The 20,841-nt window shown below is 47.0% G+C and overlaps 1 protein-coding gene across 1 annotated transcript in view; it reads left to right on the forward strand.

Moving 5' to 3' along the window:
• Positions 1-17,327, forward strand: part of LOC135813892 (exosome complex component 10-like) — a 35,493-nt gene extending 18,166 nt beyond the window's left edge. Inside the window, exons 15-27 of the mRNA XM_065326913.1 lie at positions 2,305-2,428; positions 3,494-3,520; positions 3,879-3,969; positions 4,381-4,481; positions 9,891-10,016; positions 10,481-10,551; positions 11,978-12,002; positions 12,445-12,538; positions 12,930-13,018; positions 13,691-13,829; positions 14,243-14,346; positions 16,176-16,240; positions 16,765-17,327. Coding sequence (XP_065182985.1) covers positions 2,305-2,428; positions 3,494-3,520; positions 3,879-3,969; positions 4,381-4,481; positions 9,891-10,016; positions 10,481-10,551; positions 11,978-12,002; positions 12,445-12,538; positions 12,930-13,018; positions 13,691-13,829; positions 14,243-14,346; positions 16,176-16,240; positions 16,765-16,798 — 1,090 coding nt within the window. The 3' untranslated portion in view covers positions 16,799-17,327. The remainder of the gene's footprint in view (positions 1-2,304; positions 2,429-3,493; positions 3,521-3,878; positions 3,970-4,380; positions 4,482-9,890; positions 10,017-10,480; positions 10,552-11,977; positions 12,003-12,444; positions 12,539-12,929; positions 13,019-13,690; positions 13,830-14,242; positions 14,347-16,175; positions 16,241-16,764) is intronic.
• Positions 17,328-20,841: the final 3,514 nt, after the last annotated feature.

The following is a 20,841-nucleotide window of genomic DNA, read 5'->3' on the forward strand; positions in this document are numbered from 1 at the left end:
ATACGAGTCCATTGAAGGACTCGTTGACATTTTGCGTTGCCCCTCTCATGCAGCGCTCCAGTAGTGGCCGATCGGTGAGGCGTAGATAGATAGGCTTCATTACGGTGAACACAGCTGGGGGAATGACGTTGTGGTGCTTGTAGGGCTCTGGATTGCCTGCTTGGTGCTGCTGCCACTTGCACCAAGAGTCAATCCCAGGCGGACAGAACTGGTCCTGCGGCTTCTCGTCGGATGATGCACGATGGCAAAACGATGCCCAGATGGCTCTGCTCATTCCGGTGACATCACCTGTGTGTCCTCGGATTGCCATACCGTAGTAGTTTTGTAGGGAGTCTATCAGCTTGTCCGTGAGGCGCCCTTTCCCACTGATCACCTTGCCATTGCTTAGCTTCTGCCCAGACAGGCGCTGCTTGAGGTCGCGCAGACTCTTCCCCAGCCGCTTCTGCACGTGGCCTACGCATTCTTCCTTCTCGACGGCAGTGTCGCCATACGGCTTACTCTTGGCAACCTGGGAGTGACCCTTGCTGTCGCCATCTCCTATGAAGCCAACATAGCGGAGACCTCTGCTCTGCTCGGACCTGGCCCAGAGTGCAACGACTGCTGCAGTCTCCATGGCGGGCGCTGAAACACCGGTGTTTACCTGGCATGTCTGAGTGTGTTGCTCTCTCCATTCATCGTAATCTCCCTGCGTAACTGTCTTCTTGGCCAAACTGGACTTCCAGTGCACGCAACGAGAGCATGACTTTGAGAGGATCTCAACATCTAGCACTCGCTTTGTATCCAGAGAGATCACGGTCTGGACGCCATACAGTGATGAGTGGCCGCGGCGCATCCACGTACCGTCGGTGCTCACCACCACATCACCGGGTTTTGGCTTGAGCTGTGCTGTCCTCGTGGTGACCAGATCAGCCGACCATCTGGACATGCTCTCTTCGGCTTGATCTTTGGCGGCTTTGAACAATGCATCTCGGTGGAAATCGAAAGATTTCTTTGCTAGAGGCGGTGGCAGATCAAGCATTGCGCACACCTTTTTCAAGGATTCCCTGCCGCGGCCGATCAGGCGCATTGCCAGCACAGACTTCCGGTTGACGTCGTACCACTTCACTGCAGGCTGCTTCCTCGACATTGGCAAACTTGTTTCATCACCACACCTGTCGCACCTCAGCCCACACTCTGTCACTAAACCATATCTCCGCGTCTCCAGGAGAGTCAGTTTTCCCTTTTTACAGGACGAACACAGAGCAGTAGCAGAAACTAGACTTTGCAAACAGGACATGTCAATAATTCTATTCCCAGAACATAATTCCGCATCCTCTTCCTCCTCTGAATCACTCTCCTCAACAGAGTCAGAATCGCTTGCCTCTTCGACCTCCACGGTGGCATCGACTTCTTCGCCCGAAATCGGAATGTCGTCGTCAGCTGATTGCTCAGCTGATGTTTCAAAATTCTCAACTGTTTCCTTGGATTTCGAAAATTGATTTTCCGTGAATCTACGCTTCCTTTTCTTTCTATGACGCCTATCAGGGTTACCCATTTCAGCAACCAACTGAACTACACGACTAGAAAGATGCTACAGCGCTACAAGAGCTTGAACTGCTGAAGACGCGATCGAAGTGTTGAACAAAATAATTGATTTATGCACCAAAACTTCAAAAGCTGTCACTCACGCACTGAACATCATGAGCACAACTAGTACAGCTGTACAGCGCGACCTGAGGCCGTGATCGCCATTCTTTTATCGTTCCTAGGCAACAGGAATCCTTGAGAACTGCTGCAAAAAAATTCAAGGTGATAGGCCTTCGAACGGTGGCGCGCGGGAATACTGAACAATACAAATTTGTTATGCCCATTTTGCAATTTGTTCCAGAAATACAGTAATAGGATAATTGTTTAGGCATCCTTACTGGACCATAGCATTGTACTCGTTCGCGGAAATGATCCCAAATTTTGTACGGTGACACTGAGTAGCAATACCGATCGTTTGAGCTATTTCACGGCAAAATCTGAACATATTCATGTTTTCCCATATTTTGGGTAGGCTGCCACCGAGTTTCAGTTTTCAGGACATTCCCGCTTTCTGGGATGAACGGCTAGCCGATTCAACAGTTCTCAACAGTTCTCGGTCACTTAAGTCATTTCCCACGCTACGAGTCGATGGAAGAAGCTGTCATTGCTGTTCAAGAATAGCCCCCCGAAACCATCTTCTGTGGAAGTCGTTTATCTCCAAAGAGGTTTGAGCTTCATTGACCAATGTACTGTATGCACACTGACACAGAAGATTGTGTGTTGTGCATGTTCTTGCAGAGAGCTGCAAGGTATTCTGGCTTGCTGCAACCCAGTGCCACTGCTGGTACGGCAGAATGTCCAGGAGATCTACACGCTGGTATCGCAGGCACGTCTTATCCCGACCAATGCTCCAGTTCCCACGGTAAGTACCTATCCCCCTCTGATGCACCAGCACTTACTGTAAGTCTACGAAATATTTCAACCTCCCAGGGCCAGAACCCATTTTGGCCGTCTTAAAATTTCGGCCTGTACTGCTGCTGCCTGTCTACACTGTCACACTAAACCTTGCAAAACTAAATTTCGGCCAAAAATGCTCGGGCGAAAATAGCCGAAAATATTAGAGAGGTTCCGCATAACGTAATTACGTTAGTAAAAAGCGTAGTCGATCTACGGAAAGTCTAACGTAAACTGCATGCGGATCTGTGTTCCGCCATACGGAGTTTTCAAATCACGTAGCTGCCCTTGGCAACTCCGAACACGGCAGTGTACGACCGGATCGACCTGGGGAGAGAGTCATAAATTTGTACCCCAATCCACTTACGGAGCACCTACGTTATCAGAGCCCTATCTACGTACTCTCCGTAGACAACTTTCCGTAAGTAGAGTGCAAACTCGCGAATTTACGGGTTTTTCCCGCCCACTAGTGTACAGTTGCTCAACTTTACGTAGTGCGGAACCTCTCTAATGTGCGCCGAATATTTGTTGACTTACAGGACATGGATGCTTGTGTCATTTGACATATGTGCCATATTCACATCGCTGAATCATCCCAGGATGGATAGGCTTGCAGAGTTCAGCCCAGAACAATGTGATTTAGCCACCGGCATGTGGCCACTGGCAAACCATCCTTGGTCTTGCGAGTAGAGCACAGGGCTTTGTAGTTGAACTTGGTGTGACCCTATAGTAGGGCCTCATCCTCATCCTGTCGGCCCCAACAGCAATAGTCTGCAGAATGTACAGCACAACATTGCTGCCCAGTTTCGGGAGAGCGATTCTGCTGCGTTTGTGTGTCTGCCAGGTGCATTCTGCCTTCTGCCTTCCCATCGTGTGCAACCGCGGCTGCAGTGCCATGATTGTGTACTGAAGTACTCCAGTTCTGTTAGTATCGCCGCCTCTCTTTCCCCCCCCCCCCCCCCCATTCTCTCTCTCTCTCTTCACTCTCTATTCCTCTGCTGTGTTCTTTGTACAATATTTATTTCCCCCTCAGCTGCCATCAGAGTTTTCCAAGCGTAAAGTAAGTCAGTAGCATGTGTTCAAAATTCTGCTTTGAGGATTGTGGATTCGAACGAAATTGAATACTCTTGGCCGCGAAATTCAGCATGCCAGCGGTTAAGTAGAATGTGCATTGTTGCTTTCTTGAGTACAATTAGTTTATTACATCTTTCATGGAGGCATTGCCAAACTTACAGCTATTTCAATATACACACATACACGCCTTGCTATACTATGTAATGTCTTTTGTGATTACCCGCCAGTGGTTTTCGTCAGCCTGTGCTAAGCACTAGTGCGGCAAGGCTGTGTCATCCATTCCAATACATGTTCCACTGGGAAGTGATCTAACTGTGTTGTTATTATTGACAATACATGTTTAGGGAAACAGCAGTAGCACGTCATCGTATGCTCAGAGAAAGTCTGCAACACCTGCCAAACAGCACGACAAACCACTGAAGAAGGCGGACAGCGGTAGGTCATATATGCAACGTCAGACGTGTGTTTGCATGTGTGTGTGTGTGTGTGTGTGTGTGTGCGTGTGCGGGTGCGGGTGTGTACGTGCGGGTGTGTTTGTTGGATGTTCATCCATGTGCAATGTACTAGTATATCACTATGAAATCAAATCAATGAAATCCGGTCGCTTGAGTGATGTGTGCGCCTTGCACCATTTCACAGCCCAGTGTTCGCAGGTCTAGGGCTGCGCAACGCCCGGCGCGTACTTGAGTGACGCTGTGACTGGATTTCATTGAGCAGCACTGTAGGTACATGCGCGATGCCCGTTTGCAGGGGTTCTGACTCCGAAGGCATACTGTACAGTGCCCAACGCTTTTCATAACACCACTGTATTGACTTTATTGTGTTGCTTGTCCTCCATGTCAAAAGGTGCTCCGATTCGTGAGTTTTCCCACGGCTTTGCAATCTCCGGACCACCGATTCCTACTGCAATACCCAAGCTGATGGCATTGGTTACGTTACCATGTAAAGTAAGTATATACTATAAATAGTAACGTAGCTATTTATTCATTAGGCCATCATTTTTTATATCTATGTTTCGCGTCAGCTCAACTTCCAGAATCATATGCGAGAGGTGGAAAGAAATAAAAAATTGCAAAATAATAAAAAAAGGCTCATCAGAGGTGTATAGAATTAGCTAGAACTGTACATAGCACAATAGCTCGTGCATGGTGTACATTTGAAAGAAAAATCCTACATCCAAGCACAACATCTGGGTTATCAGCATGAGTAAATATTCACTTTGGACAGAGGAGGCAACCGTTGGTGCCCATGCTTCGCTGGATTATTGTACTCAGACTTCAGCAGCGGTGCAAAGAGGTCCGGAACGACGCATCCTCTCAGCTTGAGGCAATCGATGCGGTCTGGTGTAAGCTCATAGAATACTGCTCGCAGATGCCGAACAAACGATTTACCAACGCTGGCCTCGAGGCCATTTCTGAATCCCAGCTTCGCCGTATGCAACCAGTCCACACTGATGATTCGCACAATCCTACACTCACTGTGCATGTTCGATTTTTTTATTTTTTTCCGAAAAAAGGCAAAACGTATGCGTGCGGACGACGCGAAACATGGATATAAAAAAATGATGGCCTTACACCATTTCGGGGCATGGTGAGACCGTGGGCCAATGTTCAGAGAGTGAGAGAGTGTACCGTTCAAGGGCCTCAAAGCCTCAATGTTGTTTCCTCTGCCGGAGTATCTTCTGGAGTGGTTCAGTTCTACTGTATAGGAGCTACATGTACAGTCAGTGTCGCCTATAGCGTTGGTGTTTGATTTTGAGCATTTTATCACTATAAGCGATATATTACTATGGCCGATACTGCATGCAATGTATGCGAGTGGGGTGTCAAACGACTCAGCGCGCCACGCACATATGCACTGCACAGCTGTCTACAGCTCCTGACACACAACATCAGCATTTCCTCACGATGGAGGCATATTTGGCAACTTGTCCAAGCAGAACTCACCAAACAACACTGGACAAGTTAGTTCTTCATGAAGAAGTAACACCCTGTTCTCCTCTTACACCACTTAATTTTACATCAATCACTATAACCGATGCAAACATAATGTGATAAGGGTGTTTTGAAATATGAATTTGATCACTATAGGCGATATAATAAATCGCCTATAGTGATCAAATTCATATTATTACTACAGTCGACCTACCCTTATAACGATATTACCAAGAGTTCATAACCCCCAAGAGTGTGCAACTCCTGATCAGTCCCTGTATGGAAGCCCGCTCGGCGGAATTCCTTCATTGCGTCATTTTTGGTGCAGTGCGATGAGTCACACCGATGAATTCTTCTAAAATTTACAGTCAAACCAGGATGCTTCCCCAGGGTAAACTGCCTAATCTGCGATTCTAGTCTGAGTCTGAGGCTGCGTTTACACGACAACGCTGGGGGCGAAAACGCAACGAAATCCTTTCGGATCCATGGTTCATTTACACGGTACGCGGAGCAAAACGTAAAAGTTGTACACCAAAACGGAAGAAAACCAAAACGCTGGCCAAGGTGGAAGAATTTGAAAACGAAAATGTTCTGCCGGATAAATTTGGGTGTGTAAACAGTCGAAACGGTGTGCTGGCCTCGTTTTCCGTCACGTTCGTTTCGTTTTCGGCCGTTTACACGGATCCGACAATCCAAAAAATTGTTTTTACAATTTTCGTCATGTGACGTGTGTTGTCGTGTGCCTGTTTTCAACCATTACTTGAGTGTGATTGGTGCTTCCACGGCAACACTTGGCACATGACGAACTTTGGCGGATCCTTTGCTCTCGTGTAGACGCTTGAAAACGGTACAAACGGAGACCACCTCGGATCGGCTTTGATCGTGTAAATGTACGAAAACGAAAAAAGAAATGCGGGACTGAAAACGGAAAACTGGCCGTGCGTTGTCGTGTAAACGCAGCCTGAGCCTCAAGAAGCAAAAGTGAAACGAAGCACACGATCCTAAAAGACAAAACTATTTATTTTTTCGATGCAATGGTGACTCTTCATCGCCTTTTTCTTTCACCAGTGCAGGCAGTCTCTTCAAGAACAATTTCTTCCCCAGGCCATCGGCATATTTCCGGTGCTTTCCTCGACGTATTCTCTCAAGTTCCCGGGAGTCAACCATTTGAAGTCGTCTTCGAAGGAGCATTTTTCGGCTGAGTTGCACAGCTATCAGAATGATTGTCCTCGACGGCAATGCAATATTTTTAACAGCGTCCTCACTTCTTCCTGTCGCGATGTCCATGGATTCTTGGAGAAAGAGTTTGTTTTTGAGAAAGTACGATACGTCCGAAATGTCTTGAAAAAAGCTTCGAAAAGTCGAGGCTACAGCCTTGAGTTAGGAGCGGTTCAGGGTATAGTTTCCAGAAATCGCAAAGAACCCAAATTTACCTCGGATGACAAGCTGCGCATGACGTAATGTAGGAATTTCGCCGAGCGCTGGGTCTATGCCCGTTGCACACTCTTGGGGGTTATGAACTCTTGATATTACCCTTATAACAATATTTTTCTGCCAAACCAAATCACTCCATTGACTTGTGTGTACAATGCCTTACCTCTATAACAATATTGCTATAACGATATTACCCCTATAACGATATAAAATGGGCTGACCAATCGACATTTTCCAATTTATAACAATAATATTATCTAGCAGGGAATATGTAGAGCCCACTATCCAGGTAGGGCAAGCTTCACTTGATAAGTCGCTGGGCCATGACGAAATGCAATGGGGGCACCAGTGGTCACCTTGCTGTGTACATAATGTGCATGTACGACAGTTTTTTACGCTATGAAGAGTGTAAAAAATGAACAAAATCCATGTATTATGACGTATGTGTATAAAATGAACCAGTTACCCCTATAACAATATTACCCTTATAACAATATTTCTTGGTCTGACCCAAATATCGTTATAAGGGTAGGTCGACTGTATTTAATAGACGATTATTCCCGTAGCTATGCAGAAGACGTTACTTCAGTAACGTCTGGCGCTAGCCAGGGTCCACACAGCTTTAATTCCCGTAGCTATGCAGAAGACGTTACTTCAGTAACGTCTGGCGCTAGCCAGGGTCCACACAGCTTTAATTTGGTGTTTGTTTGTTTGTTTGTTTGTTTGTTTGTGTCACGCCTGGCGCTATCCCGTATCTGTCCCGTACTGTACCGTACCAGCAAAGACAGCTGGCCACAATATTTTTTTGTTGTGCCATCGACATGCCTGGCGCTATCCCTTACCTGTCCCGTACCATCAAGAGTACGGTATCATCAAGAAAATGAGTATATATGCGAAGTGTATCGGGGGAATGCATTCAGTGCAGTAACATTTTGTGTGGATTTGTGTGCGAGGCCGAGATCCCGCTAGCAGGCTGGCTGGGCCGCCTGTCGACCAGTCCGGGAATCGCATATAGGCCGATAGCATAATAATTATAACGTATATACAGTCATGTTGATGTATAGCAGGGTGTCATATTCTGTAATCGACTCCCTGCTGTATGGGGAGATTTTCTGGAAAGAAATACGAAGTAGGGAGACGAGTAAATGCAATCAGAATGGATGTTAGTTGCCGTTAGTATAATAATAATAAGAAGAAGAACGCCCGTGATCGGCAGAGTCAGCGCCGGTCCCAGGAAACGTCAGGACAGACATCCCGTTGACTCCAGAACGCCCGTGATCGGCAGAGCCAGCGCCGGTCCCATAGCTATGCAGAAGACGTTACTTCAGTATCTCAGTGAAACGTTTTTGCAATACAATGATGTAGCTAATCAAAGGAAAAAGCATTTCCATCAGTTCTAACAACATACACGATGAGCTAGGCAACAAAGCATAGCGCAGGGCCCTGAGCTTCCAAGCTCTCTCGTTTGGTATTTGTTTGTTTGTGTGTTTGTTTGTTTGTTTGTTTGTGTCACGCCTGGCGCTATCCGTATCTGACGGCAAAAAAGCATAGGATGTTATAAATTTTTCAATTCTCCTTTTTTTTCAGGCATATCCTGGGATTCGAACCCGCACTATCGCCCTACATGCATTCCCCCATACACTTCGCATTCATACCCATTCTTCCAAGTTGCTTCACGTTAATCTTGCGTTTGAAAGCCCTATTTGAATATTGCGGGCAGCTAGACGGTGTCGTATTACCCTCGATCGTACCTGTCCCGTACCTATTCCCTACCGTACCGTGCCATCAAAGATGGCTGGCCACAATGCATATTCAAATAGGGCTTTCAAATGCAAGATCACAATGTGAAACAACTTGGAAGAATTAGTATGTATGCGAAGTGTATCGGGGGCTGCATGCAGGGCGCGCGATAGTGCGGGTTCGAATCCCAGGTTAAAAAAAAAGGATTTTTTTAAAGAAAACATCCCTATGCTTTTTTTTGTCTAGGTCATCAAGGCAAAAAAGCATAGCGCAGGGCCCTGAGCTTCCAAGCTCTCTCGTTTGGTATTTGTTTGTTTGTGTGTTTGTTTGTTTGTTTGTGTCACGCCTGGCGCTATCCCGTATCTGACGGCAAAAAATCATAGGGATGTTATAAATTTTTCAATTCTCCTATTTTTTCAGGCATATCCTGGGATTCGAACCCGCACTATCGCCCTACATGCATTCCCCGATACACTTCGCATTCATACTCATTCTTCCAAGTTGCTTCACGTTATGATCTTGCGTTTGAAACCCCTATTTGAATATTGCGGGCAGCTGTATGTGGCCAGCTGTGTTTGATGGTACGGTACGGGAGACGGTGTCGTATTACCCTCGATCGTACCTCTCCCGTACCTATCCCTTCCGTACCGTACCATCAAAGACGGCTGGCCACAATGCATATTCAAATAGGGCTTTCAAATGCAAGATCATAATGTGAAGCAACTTGGAAGAATTAGTATGTATGCGAAGTGTATCGGGGGATGCATGCAGGGCGCGATAGTGCGGGTTCGAATCCCAGGTTATGTCTTAAAAAAAAGGAATTTTTTAAAGACCGGGGGATGCATGCAGGGCGTGATAGTGCGGGTTCGAATCCCAGGTTATGTCTTTAAAAAAAGGAATTTTTAAAGAATATATAACATCCCTATGCTTTTTTTTGTCTAGGTCATCAAGGCAAAAAAGCATAGCGTAGGGCCCTGAGCTTCCAAGCTCTCTCGTTACTATACACGATAGCTGTGTATACTTACCTATGGCAAATGAAAATGAATTTCAGAAATTGATCACTATAGCCGGTATAATTATTACTATAGCCGCCAACCTTATAGGCGATACGTACTGTATCCGTTTATGCAGGCAACGGTATTGTCTTTGTGTGCATCCTTCCGCTCTTCGCTGTGTGTGGCTGGTTTTAGGTAGGGCTGATGTTTTCTGCACTGTTCTCATCGGTGTGTTCGTGCACTTTGCGTGTAGGTTGCCAAGAAATCTCTGCTGTCGGCTGCGGAAAGAGAGGTAGTGGATCGGGTCATACTGCCCAGTCAGCAGCAACAACAGCAACAGCCCGCTGCCGCTACGCCGACGTCTGGCACGCCTATCAAGGTAGGAGGCAAGGTTCTTCACACCTAGGGCGGCAATAGGATGTTGCCGCAGCACTGCTGTCTACCAGCCATTTATCCCTCGCGCTGGTTGATGTGCTGTTGGGTAAGGCCAATCCGCAGGGGTGCTGCCATGGAAGGTATCAGCAGTGCCCTGCACAGCACGGTGGATCTTGGCAGGTTGAGTTGGAGAGTATCTTTGAAACAACTGGAAAGCTGCAATTTTTGTTAAGTGATTGCTATGTGCTGCTGATGTGGTGGTGTTGTGCTGATGTGATTATGGTGTTGTGCTGATGCTGTAGACGTGTTGCTACTGCTGTTGCCGTGGTACTGTTGTGTTGTTGTTGTGATGGTGATGGTGATGGTGGTGGCACTGTTGTTGTTGTGCTGTTGTTGGTGGTGTTGTTGTTGCGACGGTGGTGGTGTTGTGATGCTGCTGGTTTCTGTGTCTGTCTTGTACGTGTGCAGACTCCGAGTACAAGTAGCGTCAGCAGCACTCTGTCAGCAGGTCGTACCGCCGACACCGGCTCATCACCTATGTAAGTCATTGACATTGGTCTCTACAGGTACACCACACTTTGCCTAGCACACACACACACTCACTGCATGCGCAATGCTGTGCCTATCATGCAGGGCTGGAACAAGCGTGCATAGTCCCTTATCGATTACCGGTCAAAGAACCTTCGTAGGAGTTGATTGTAGGAGAGTGGCTACCTTCTTCATAGTTGTGGATGATGCTGACTGCTTTGCAGCAGAAACAGTGCTGTGCGCGTGAGTGACGATTGGCATTTCCAGGGACAATGTCACATAGGATTGTCCGCTGATGACAGTTGTCGCCACCTCTCCAGGCTGGAGTAAACTGATCAGCTCCTCTGCCAGGTGCCAGTCGCTGTCTCGAAGAAGGAGATCGCGATCTGACTGGGGCTGCTGGAGATCTGACTGGGGCTGCTAGAGATCTGACTGGGGCTGCTAGAGATCTGACTGGGGCTGCTAGAGATCTGACTGGGGCTGCTAGAGATCTGACTGGGGCTGCTAGAGGAATGTGTTTTTCCATTGTTATATCAGCACTTCTTAAAAAATGTGAAGACTGCACTATAGCGATCCGTTCCTGAAAATGAGCCTGGCTCGAAAATTCTCAGTGTATTTTTAGCGCCGAGAGTGTATGCGATAGGGGTGAGATTGTGCATGGATATGACACCAGCTACTGCGGGCTGGAGATACGGGCTGGACACGAGGGCTGGACATGAGGGCTGGAGGTGTGTTCTAGTTCGAATAAACGGAGCAGAGCTGTGCAAGTTTGAAGCGCTCCGTATGAATGTGTGCAGTGCACGCCGAACCAGGTGTGATGGCCTCTCCACTTACTGTACGTAACTCTGTATATGGGTCTTCGACAGCGAAAAATCACATCTCTTGTTTCAGGTATGTCTCGTACTACGCACAGTGAAGGAGCGAGCGCGCTGCCATGATCATGCTAGGCAGTTGCATATGCGGAGTGAGTTTCTGTCAGGGAGTTCTACTTTTCATACTTCGCTGCTCGCTGAAAAACGGTCTGGAAACGTACACCGGGTACACGACACCATGTGATGTGAGTTTTCGCCACCGGCGAACCTTAACATCAATTTACGTGCCATCCTAGAGATGAGCAAGCACACGAGAAACCGATTTCAAACAGTCAAATGAAAATCAGTTTCTCCCGTGTTCATTCACAGTGCTGGCAACTGAAATCCGACCCCTGAACGATGCGTTCACATTCTAGCGGTCTCTATTCCATAGTTTTACTATCCTGTGTTGGGTCTTTGCCATGTGAGCACAGGGGTCAGGGGTCAGGGGTCAGGGGTCAGGGGTCGGATTTCAGTTTCCAGCACTGTATGTATGTCTACTAGTGTCTACTAGTGTCTACTAGTGTCTTGTTGCTGTTGTCAAGAGATGGTAATTGTATGATGTGTCAACTGTCTTGTCTCACAGGCTGGCGTCAGATTCCATTGAGAAGGTACGGTGTTGCCTTGCTTTGGTTTTTCGAATGGGTGGCACTGTGTGTCCGCTTGGGTTGCCAAGGGTGCGCATGGCTGCATGTGTGCATGTGCATGGATTTGTGTGTGTGTGTGGGGGGGGGGGGCACACTCGCATAATATATGTGCAAGTGTGCATGCAGTCTCATACCGTTTAGGAAGGTTTTGTTGCGACTTTCATAGATAGATCCGCTGTTCACAAGTGCAAATGCACATGCGTGACTATACTCGTAGTGTATTATAAATTAGCTGCATATTCATAGGACTCCTGCTGCTGCTGCTTGGTTGGCACTGGTACAATACTACCAATGGATTCTCTGAGTATGAGCAAGAACTTTCCACTATTGCAAACATGTTCCAGCAGCCTTTTGAAATTCATCTCCCCTATGTTTGGCTCTGTATCGTTGTTTGTAATATGCATAGGAGATGCCTGAACCGATGGATGAGGTGACGGTCAAGGTGGAGGCTAGCCAAGACGCATCCAGTCATCCCATCTGGGGACTTTCTAAACCTAAAGGTCAGTCCTGGATGATCAATGCTGCTGCTATTCTGTTGTTGCTGCTGCTGCTGTTCTGTTGTTGCTGCTGCTGCTGCTGTTCTGTTGTTGTTGCTGTTGCTGTTGCTGCTGCTGTTCTGTTGTCGTTGCTGCTGCTGCTGCTGTTGCTGCTGTTGCTGCTGCTGTTGCTGATGCACATACTGTAAAATCTGCTGTAAACACACACACACCATCCCAGTACACGATGTCAGGTCAGGCGTGTGTAAGCACTGACCTAGTACAGTGTCACTGGTACGGTGCATGAGCAACCTGAGTCACTCATTATCTGCAACAAAAAATGGGGTTTAGCGTACCCTGCAGCAGGAAATATGGCCTGTATTGATGATGTTATGTTGCGTTCTCTACACTGCAGACACGGCTGCCAGCACCCCAGTTACCGATGCACAGACAACTGCCACAGGCGCAAGCACACGGCCAGCAGAACAGTCAATCAGAAGCCTGGTAATACTCCTGCTACGCCTACTGTTTCTTGTTGTCAGCAGCATGTACCATGCATGCTCTGCAGCCTGCAATGGCTGTAGCTGTCTGTGTGGACTGTGTCCCGATGTCACAATGTGTGTATGTGGACACTGGGGAACATGCGTTCTTTGCCTTTCCTTCACTGCTATTACAAATATTGTACTGTCAGGGAAGATTGCGCTGAACACGTGATATTTAGGCATTGCTGAGACAGCATTCAGCGACTGTGCCAGACACCATACCATTGCTTCAAAGTTCATACCCAGATGTGTCTGTCCTACTCTTAGCCATGTACATGTACTAGTATATTGCACCACATTTCCGAATCACACCGGGGTACTACCAAACGAGGGTATTATCAACACTGGGGTATTACTAGTACATGTACCCACATCAGTGTGTCCCCTCCCTCCATCCGCCCCCCCCCCCCTCGAATAGTGTCGCATTCCAGTTTGTACTACCATGCATTATGACTATAAAGGCGTCAGGGCGGATTTCAGGCCCCTTCTTTCCACATAGAAGTAGGGTGATAAAATCAGTGTTTAGACTCCTGAAACACGCTTCTGCTTAGCACAACTATTGACTAATGGTGTGTCCCTGACTCTCTGTTGCTCTTGACTAATGGTGTGTCTCCGTTACTCTGGCTATGTCTAGATGGCCGGTCATGGAACTTTGAAGAGAAAGCGCTCTGGTGAGGACAGCAGCAAGGTGGCAACGCCTGAGGGTGCCGTAAAGGAGGAGCCATTTGAACCATTTGACTACGAGGCAGCGCACAAAGCTACTGCCGACAAAGGTACTGTCACAAACATGCGTAGCAGCACCCGTGCTTGTTGCATTGGCCTGTATCGATTTTGCCAGCTAGGAGGATGTGTTGAGTGACTTGAGTCAGTGTTGCATGTTTGTGAGTTCGTCTGTGAGTTTGTCTCGGTTTTTAGAGTGGTTAAAGCACTTGTTGAGAGACTTATCCCCTCTCCCCTGACTCCCTTGTGAGGTCTGCATTCAACACTGAGGATATATTGGCGAAGTGGTGGCCCACCGATGTGAATGTATTTGCTCGATGTGTTCCTAAACACATCAGGTGATGCGGCCGCGAGTCCGCCTAACTTTACTTACTTTTTAAAGCAGTGTGTTCTATACTACTACTGCACATGCATATGTAGCTTGGGTGATCGGTATCTTGGTCTGCTCTGTGTCCTCTGAATTTAGCTGCAGCTGAGCGGAAGCATACCCGTTCAAACTCGTCTTCGGCTGGCCAGGCAAAGCGGAGAGCCATCGATCCAACCAAAGACACATCATCATCGAGCTTCTCGGTACGTTGCCTAATGTTGTTGGGGTTTGTGGTGGTGCTGCTGCTGATGGTGATGCTGCTTTGTTGTTGTTGGTGGTGCTGGTGCTGCTGGTGATAGTGCTGGTGCTGCTCCACTGGGTTGGTGTGGTAATTTGCTGCCCACTGTTTTTTTTTTTGTTTTCTTTTGTTTGGCGGATAGTGGTACGCTGCTGCCACTAAGTTGGTTGTTGATGTTGCTGCACTGCTGCTGCTGCTGCTCACCCCCCCCCCCCCCCCCCGACTCATGTATACGCTATAAAACTATTACCGGTACCATTTTTTGAACAGTCCCTAACAGATATATGGTATGATGGTATTTTTTTATTTTTTTTATATACTATGCAGGGCATAGATTAACGGCCGGACATCGGACATTTTCCGGCCATTTTCGGCCACTGACCGGACGTTTTCATTTTCACCGGACATAGTGTCCGGTCAAAAAAGGAAAAAAAAGAGCAGCGACCTTTCGACCTTTTTATGCAGAGTTGGGCTTTCTTCGGCCGCTTCGTGCCAACTGCGACTTGCATATCGTACAACTAACACGTCTACACCGTAGCCTCAGGCGTAGACTTCACCATATTTTCTTGATCCGCCTGTAGCAACGCGGTTTTTTATTTTATTTTTTTATATACTTTTTTTTTTTCACTATGTTCACATAACCAGCTCGAAAAGAAGAAGGAAAGACAATGGTACGGAGACTAGGACAAACGTGACAACTAATGAGCAGGCGCTGCACCGAGACGCAGCAGTGATGGGTATACTATGTGCACATCCCTACAAAGTAAAAAAAAAAAATAGTCTTTTAGAGTGTCTTCTGGAAAGCGAAAGAGAGATTCAGAGGACTTGCCGCCGGGCAAAAAAGTCCGTGGTGTGAAGGCCGCTACTTGCGATAAGTGGATCTCGGACAATGATGCAGAGCTGACTTCTGCCGCCTGGCTGATTTATGACCGGCAGAAGAACGATCGGCTGTTAGCAGAATGTTTGAAGTGTCCCGTGTGCATCAAGTTTGTAGACAGAGTCCGCAGTTGTAAAAACTTCAGCGAGGCTTTCATAACCGGATCCAAGAACCTGAGAACATCAGCGTTCAACTTGAGGATCATGCTGGAACGGAGATGCATAAACGAGCAATGAATCTTTTCCGCAGGCAAGAGTGTCCCGCTCGAAATGCCCTCGAATTCGCTCCAATTGCGAAGGCACTGTGCGAGATGGATGATGGTGCTGCCGCTATTGCACGACGCAAATTCGAAGGTCAAGGAGCATATCGCGTTCGCAAAATTCTTGACTGCAACGCTTTCTTGTACATACATTTGTCGTCAGTAAAATAGTTCAGTTTCTAATACAAAATAAATTGGCGAATTGTGCATAGTAATGTGTGAGATACGTCCACATAATGAGTTATTGTGAATATACTTCAGTACTACTAAAAAAAAGAAGAAGAAACACCCTGAAAATGTGTTGTGGAACATGTCCGGGCATGTCCGGACAGATTTCAAAAAGGAAGGACATTTGTCCGAGCTAAATGAAATCCTTAAGCTATGCCCTGCTATGTGCACATCCCTTCAAAGTAATAGGGGTAATAAAAGAGACAAAGACAACAAAGGAGTAGTAGGTGCTACAAGAGCTGTGCTGGTCAGGCGCAGTGCACTCCTCCGACCATTTCGGTCTCGGAATCGACATGGACTGTGCGGGCCAAGGGGGCATACTATGAATGATAGACTTATGGGAGCATCTGAGAATGCAACAGAAATGAGAAAGAGAAGATCAGAAATTACACAAATGCAAATAATATAGATATTTTGTTGTTGTTGTCAGGCTGCACCCAGGAGCAAGGTGATGCCAAAGAGTGGCGAGCGAAGCAAGAGCTTCTCAAGCAAGAGGTGAGAATACAGGCTACCGCTGTTTTCTTGCAGACATCTGCACTACTAGTGATTAGTGGACTTCTGACAATGCAGTCAGTTGGCATGGCGAGCAGATATCTACGCACAGGTGTAAATCTGGCTTTGGAAAATTTATTTTTCATTGCTACCAGGTTTGGCCTCATTTCCTCTGTGCTGCGCTGATGAGTCCACAAAGGACGAAACAGTTCTGTCCGCAGATTGAGTATGTACAGGTGTATGTGTTTACACGCACATGGACTAGTGTAAGACGATAGCACAGTGGAACCTATGTAAGTGATCTGGAGCATGGAGCATGCAGCTACTTATAAGCAGGGGAAACGGGGGACACAGTCATCTGAGTCACTAAAGTCTCGTATTTACTTTGCTTCGTGCTTTCTTCACTGTTGTTGTTGTTGTTGTTGTTGTTGTTGTTGTTGTCGTTGTTGTTGTTGTTGTTGTTGTTGTTGTTGTTGTTGTTGTTGTTGTTGTTGTTGTTGTTGTTGTTGTTGTTGTTGCTACTACAGCCCTGGCGGTAGTGTGCAGTGGCCGAAGAGATAACATGTTGCAAGCAGTTCCTGTGCTGGTGGCAACCCTTCTGAGTGAACGGACCCAGGCAAGGTCAGGTGCTTAAAACTACTGTGGTTTCCGTGTGCGAGTGTGGGCTACTCTGCACCGTGGTGGTCCATGTGTGTTGGCAATTGTGAACGGGACCAGCTTGAGTGGCTAACTGTGGAAGCCTGATCTCTGACTTCAGGCCTGGGCCAGTCCACATGGCCACGCTCTGTGTCGTGTGTCCGCGTGGTGCCGAACGTTCAGTGGGCCTGGTGAGACCGGAGACATTACAACAGTCATCATCCTGGTGCTGAGATCCTATAGGACAAAGATAGCAACACAACACTGACACCCTTCCCTCTATTTGTGTTGCCTATTGTCATGTCGTGTTGTAACACTGGTGGCACTACTGGTTACATGATATTGAAGTGGACTATTTTTTTTTACTGTGCCTTCATAGATGGTGTATCATCTGCTTTTGAATATTTGAGTTGCTCTATAATTTAGTTCTCCTTGGAGTTTCTGAGCTGCGGGACTTCCTGTGACTGTCATTTTGTTTTGGTTGGTGCCGTCGGGTTATCTATGTAAGCTGCAGTCGCCTTGACCGGCCTGCACGATGCTGTCGTCCATGGCAGTCAGCATACGATTAAGGGCAGTGTACGTTGTCCAACTGTGTGCAGCGTGGGCATTGCAAGACTGTTGCAATATTGGCCACCACCTCTGTCCTTTGTGCACCGTGCCACTGGCAATGATCTTGGAGATGGGCTCCTTGCTGCTTTCGTGCATGTGGTTAGGATCATTAGGGTCGCGTGCGTACACAGTCATAGTTATACATGTACTGTATATGTACATGCCCAATGCATTGGACCAGAAAAAACCCATTTTGCGGTTGGGTGATTTTTTACGGTCACGGGTGACCCGAAACAACGAATTAATTCTGGGTGACCTTATCTAAAACGAAATGTTTTCCAGGTTGAAAGGAGGAATGGGCACTGACCAATGGCAGCACATCCCAGCAAGGCACACTTGTACTTTAGGCAGGCATAGCCTCCTGCTGATTGCATTGTTGCATGATACTTGGCTGTAGACTGGGTACCCCAACAGGCCTGGACCTACGTGTACATCAACAGGACCATCGGTAGGTGTACAATGAAAAAAACCGGCAAAGATGAATATAATACAGTCAGACCTCGCTTATCCGATCCTCTTTTATCCGGATCCCTCGCCATCCGGAAGAAAATTGTTGGTTACCGATTTTCAGCATATGTCATGCATACATACATAATGTGTGTTCGATTATCCGGTTCCCTCGCCTATCCGGATATTTTTGTGGAAAACCGATGTGTGTGGTTAAGAGAGGTCTGACTGTATTGTAGTTTTCCATCACCAATAAAACACTGGTTACCGCACAGCTTGTAGTGCTAGCAATCAAACAGGAGCCAGTAAGACCGCCTACTGCGTTGAAAGATTACTCGGACGCTCCTCTGACTGTAGTCTAGGACACGTTACCTTTTTAAGTTGCTTACGGCACAGACTTGTAGCAGTGTTGGACAGTATCTTCCAAGACACGCTCAATGATGAGCCAGGTCAATGCCAGGTAAAAGTACCTCCACAGCAGTTTCGCACTTTGAATAATAATGCTGCTAGATTACGTTGCTTGCTTAACGATTTTGGATTCATGCCACAGTTCTGGTGCGTATTTCATGCCCTACAATCTATTGCTGACACCATTGCGACCCATGTTCCTCAATCCAGGGAGGATCTCTGCCAAATTGCTTCAATGAAGATGATCGAGGTCTTGGAGATGTACTGTTCCTCGGACCTGCTATGATGGTGACCTGTTGTTGTTGGACAGTGAGGAAGGAGGTGAACACACAGATTTGAAAGAATTTAGTTTGGCGTCTGCAAACCTCTAGTCTTCGGTGCCAGCGAGTTTTTACCATTCTTTGATGACGCATAATACGATTCTGGCCTAGTTTTTCCTCATCGTGGATATGTGTGTTGGGAAAAAATTGAGTAGTAGCGCTGTGTCTCGTAGTAGTGACGAGTGGAAGTCTGTTGTGTTGGAGGCAAAGAGAATCTTCAATCCATCGTTCAACGAATGTGATGTGCACCAGCTTACCGGCATAGAGTTCTTGCGCCTGTTCCGCTACAGTGCACACACGCCATGGAAACACCGAATCCAAGACGTCAGTCCAAGTCACGAAATACCAGGATGTGTCCGTACGCACTACAAGTACATCTGCAGTGCACTGCTGCTGGAGAACATTGACATGTTACTCGGTCTGCTAAAGTGCAACCGGCAGCTTGTATCCGCTTGCGTAGATGCAGGCATTTGGGACTGTCAACACTTTAGGAAGCAAATCGTGGCCCTTGATTTGCCTAATGATCTATTGTGTGATCTGGTATTCTGTCTGGAAACGGAAATCTTCCTTGTGTGACCTTGTGTGGCTTTTGCACACTATCTTCTCATTTGCAATGATGGCGGGTAAGAACATGTGATGGTATTCGCATATTTCTATCTAAAGACTAAAGTGTATTAGATGAAGGCGGTCAGCGATTGTCCGCACAGTGTAAATCATGAGAATATCCTGGAGGTAATGAAAGAGTGCCAAGAATACCTCATTTCGATGTGTATTGCCCCTGCAGGGGATGATAAGGAAGCGTTCTTCAGATTGCTATGTGAGGACGAAAGTGTGACATCCGCCAGTCTACTCTCTCTACAAACTACACCGAAGCATGTGAAGACCGGTATCACAAGCCAAGTCACACCATTCACTATGCACGGCTTGACAACCAATGGAGGCTCTCCACAGGTGAGAGCAGAGCCCTCAACCTCTTCTGCGAGTTCCTATCCGTCTTCTGATGCCATCGTGGCCAGTTCTGCCGCTGTTTATGAGGTGGAAGCAACCTGCAGCCAAATGACAGGAATATCCTGCACAGTTACTTCACACAGCGCACTGGGCAAAGAAGCTGAAGTTGCAGTGCTGACTACATAGATGAGCTGCACGTGCAGGTTGAATGTTGAACCAACCAACGACTTCATTTCGGGACCGCTTGAAGAATTTCCTTACTGATGAGCTGTGAAAACACTCCATCGTGAACTCCCTCTGCCTTGTGTGGTTTTAGAAGTTCTGCTCGCACTTGAGCACGCTTCAGACCTACATGTACAGTGACTGTAACTGACGCATACCCATCTAGTCTGACCCTCAGTAGTTGATATGTTATCACTACCATGTAAGTTACTTATGGCATCGTTAGCAATGTGAATGTATGCTGCGTCGTTTCGGTTTTTGGCCGAGTTAATTACTCCCACGGCTTTTCTTTGACCGTTTGCGGCGCGGGGTCTTCATCTTGGTAGTCTAGACTCTGTAACGGTATTGGTCTCATCCGTGTTTCTCAGCTTCAATATACAAGTAATATATTATTCTGGGCCGCGTTTGCAGCCGACTGTACAGTAATACCAAACTGTGTTATTTTCAGCTGGCGAGCAAAAGATGAGCAAGAAAAGGTACAAGGAGTAAATTTTGGCGAATTGCTTCTCGATTCGGCATACTTCATACTTGTACATGTAGAAGGTTGCACCTTTTAGACTTATTTAATGTTTTGTCAATTCGGTTCTGTTCTTGTACCGCTTATGGCGGAAGCTCTGTAAAAAAAGTATGTAGAAAAAAAATGCAGACCAAAGCCCAGACTTTGAACATATGGTGCAGAAAAAGATTCGGTTGAAGTCACTTTGCTGCGTGCATTACTCTGGTAACACATACATGTACATGTACGCTTGCTTACAAAACAAGGCGTGTTTGCTGCTACTTCAAGTTTCATGCTCTCGCAATCATCAGGCAACACTTTGTATTACGCTCTGCCTCGGCGGTGTTGAGCACTGTCAGCACACTGGGTACATACTCCGGTGTACGCTTGCTTAGTAAGGCCATTGTCCGGAGCACGGGTGTATTGATTTATACTACAGAAGTACAAGTCGAGCCGTATGTTTGGATAGGAAGTATATGTCCCTGCATGGATACTTACAACTTCAATTGCTAAGTACT

The sequence above is a fragment of the Sycon ciliatum genome, chromosome 4, assembly GCF_964019385.1.
Source record: "Sycon ciliatum chromosome 4, ocSycCili1.1, whole genome shotgun sequence".
NCBI classification, from domain to species: domain Eukaryota; kingdom Metazoa; phylum Porifera; class Calcarea; order Leucosolenida; family Sycettidae; genus Sycon; species Sycon ciliatum.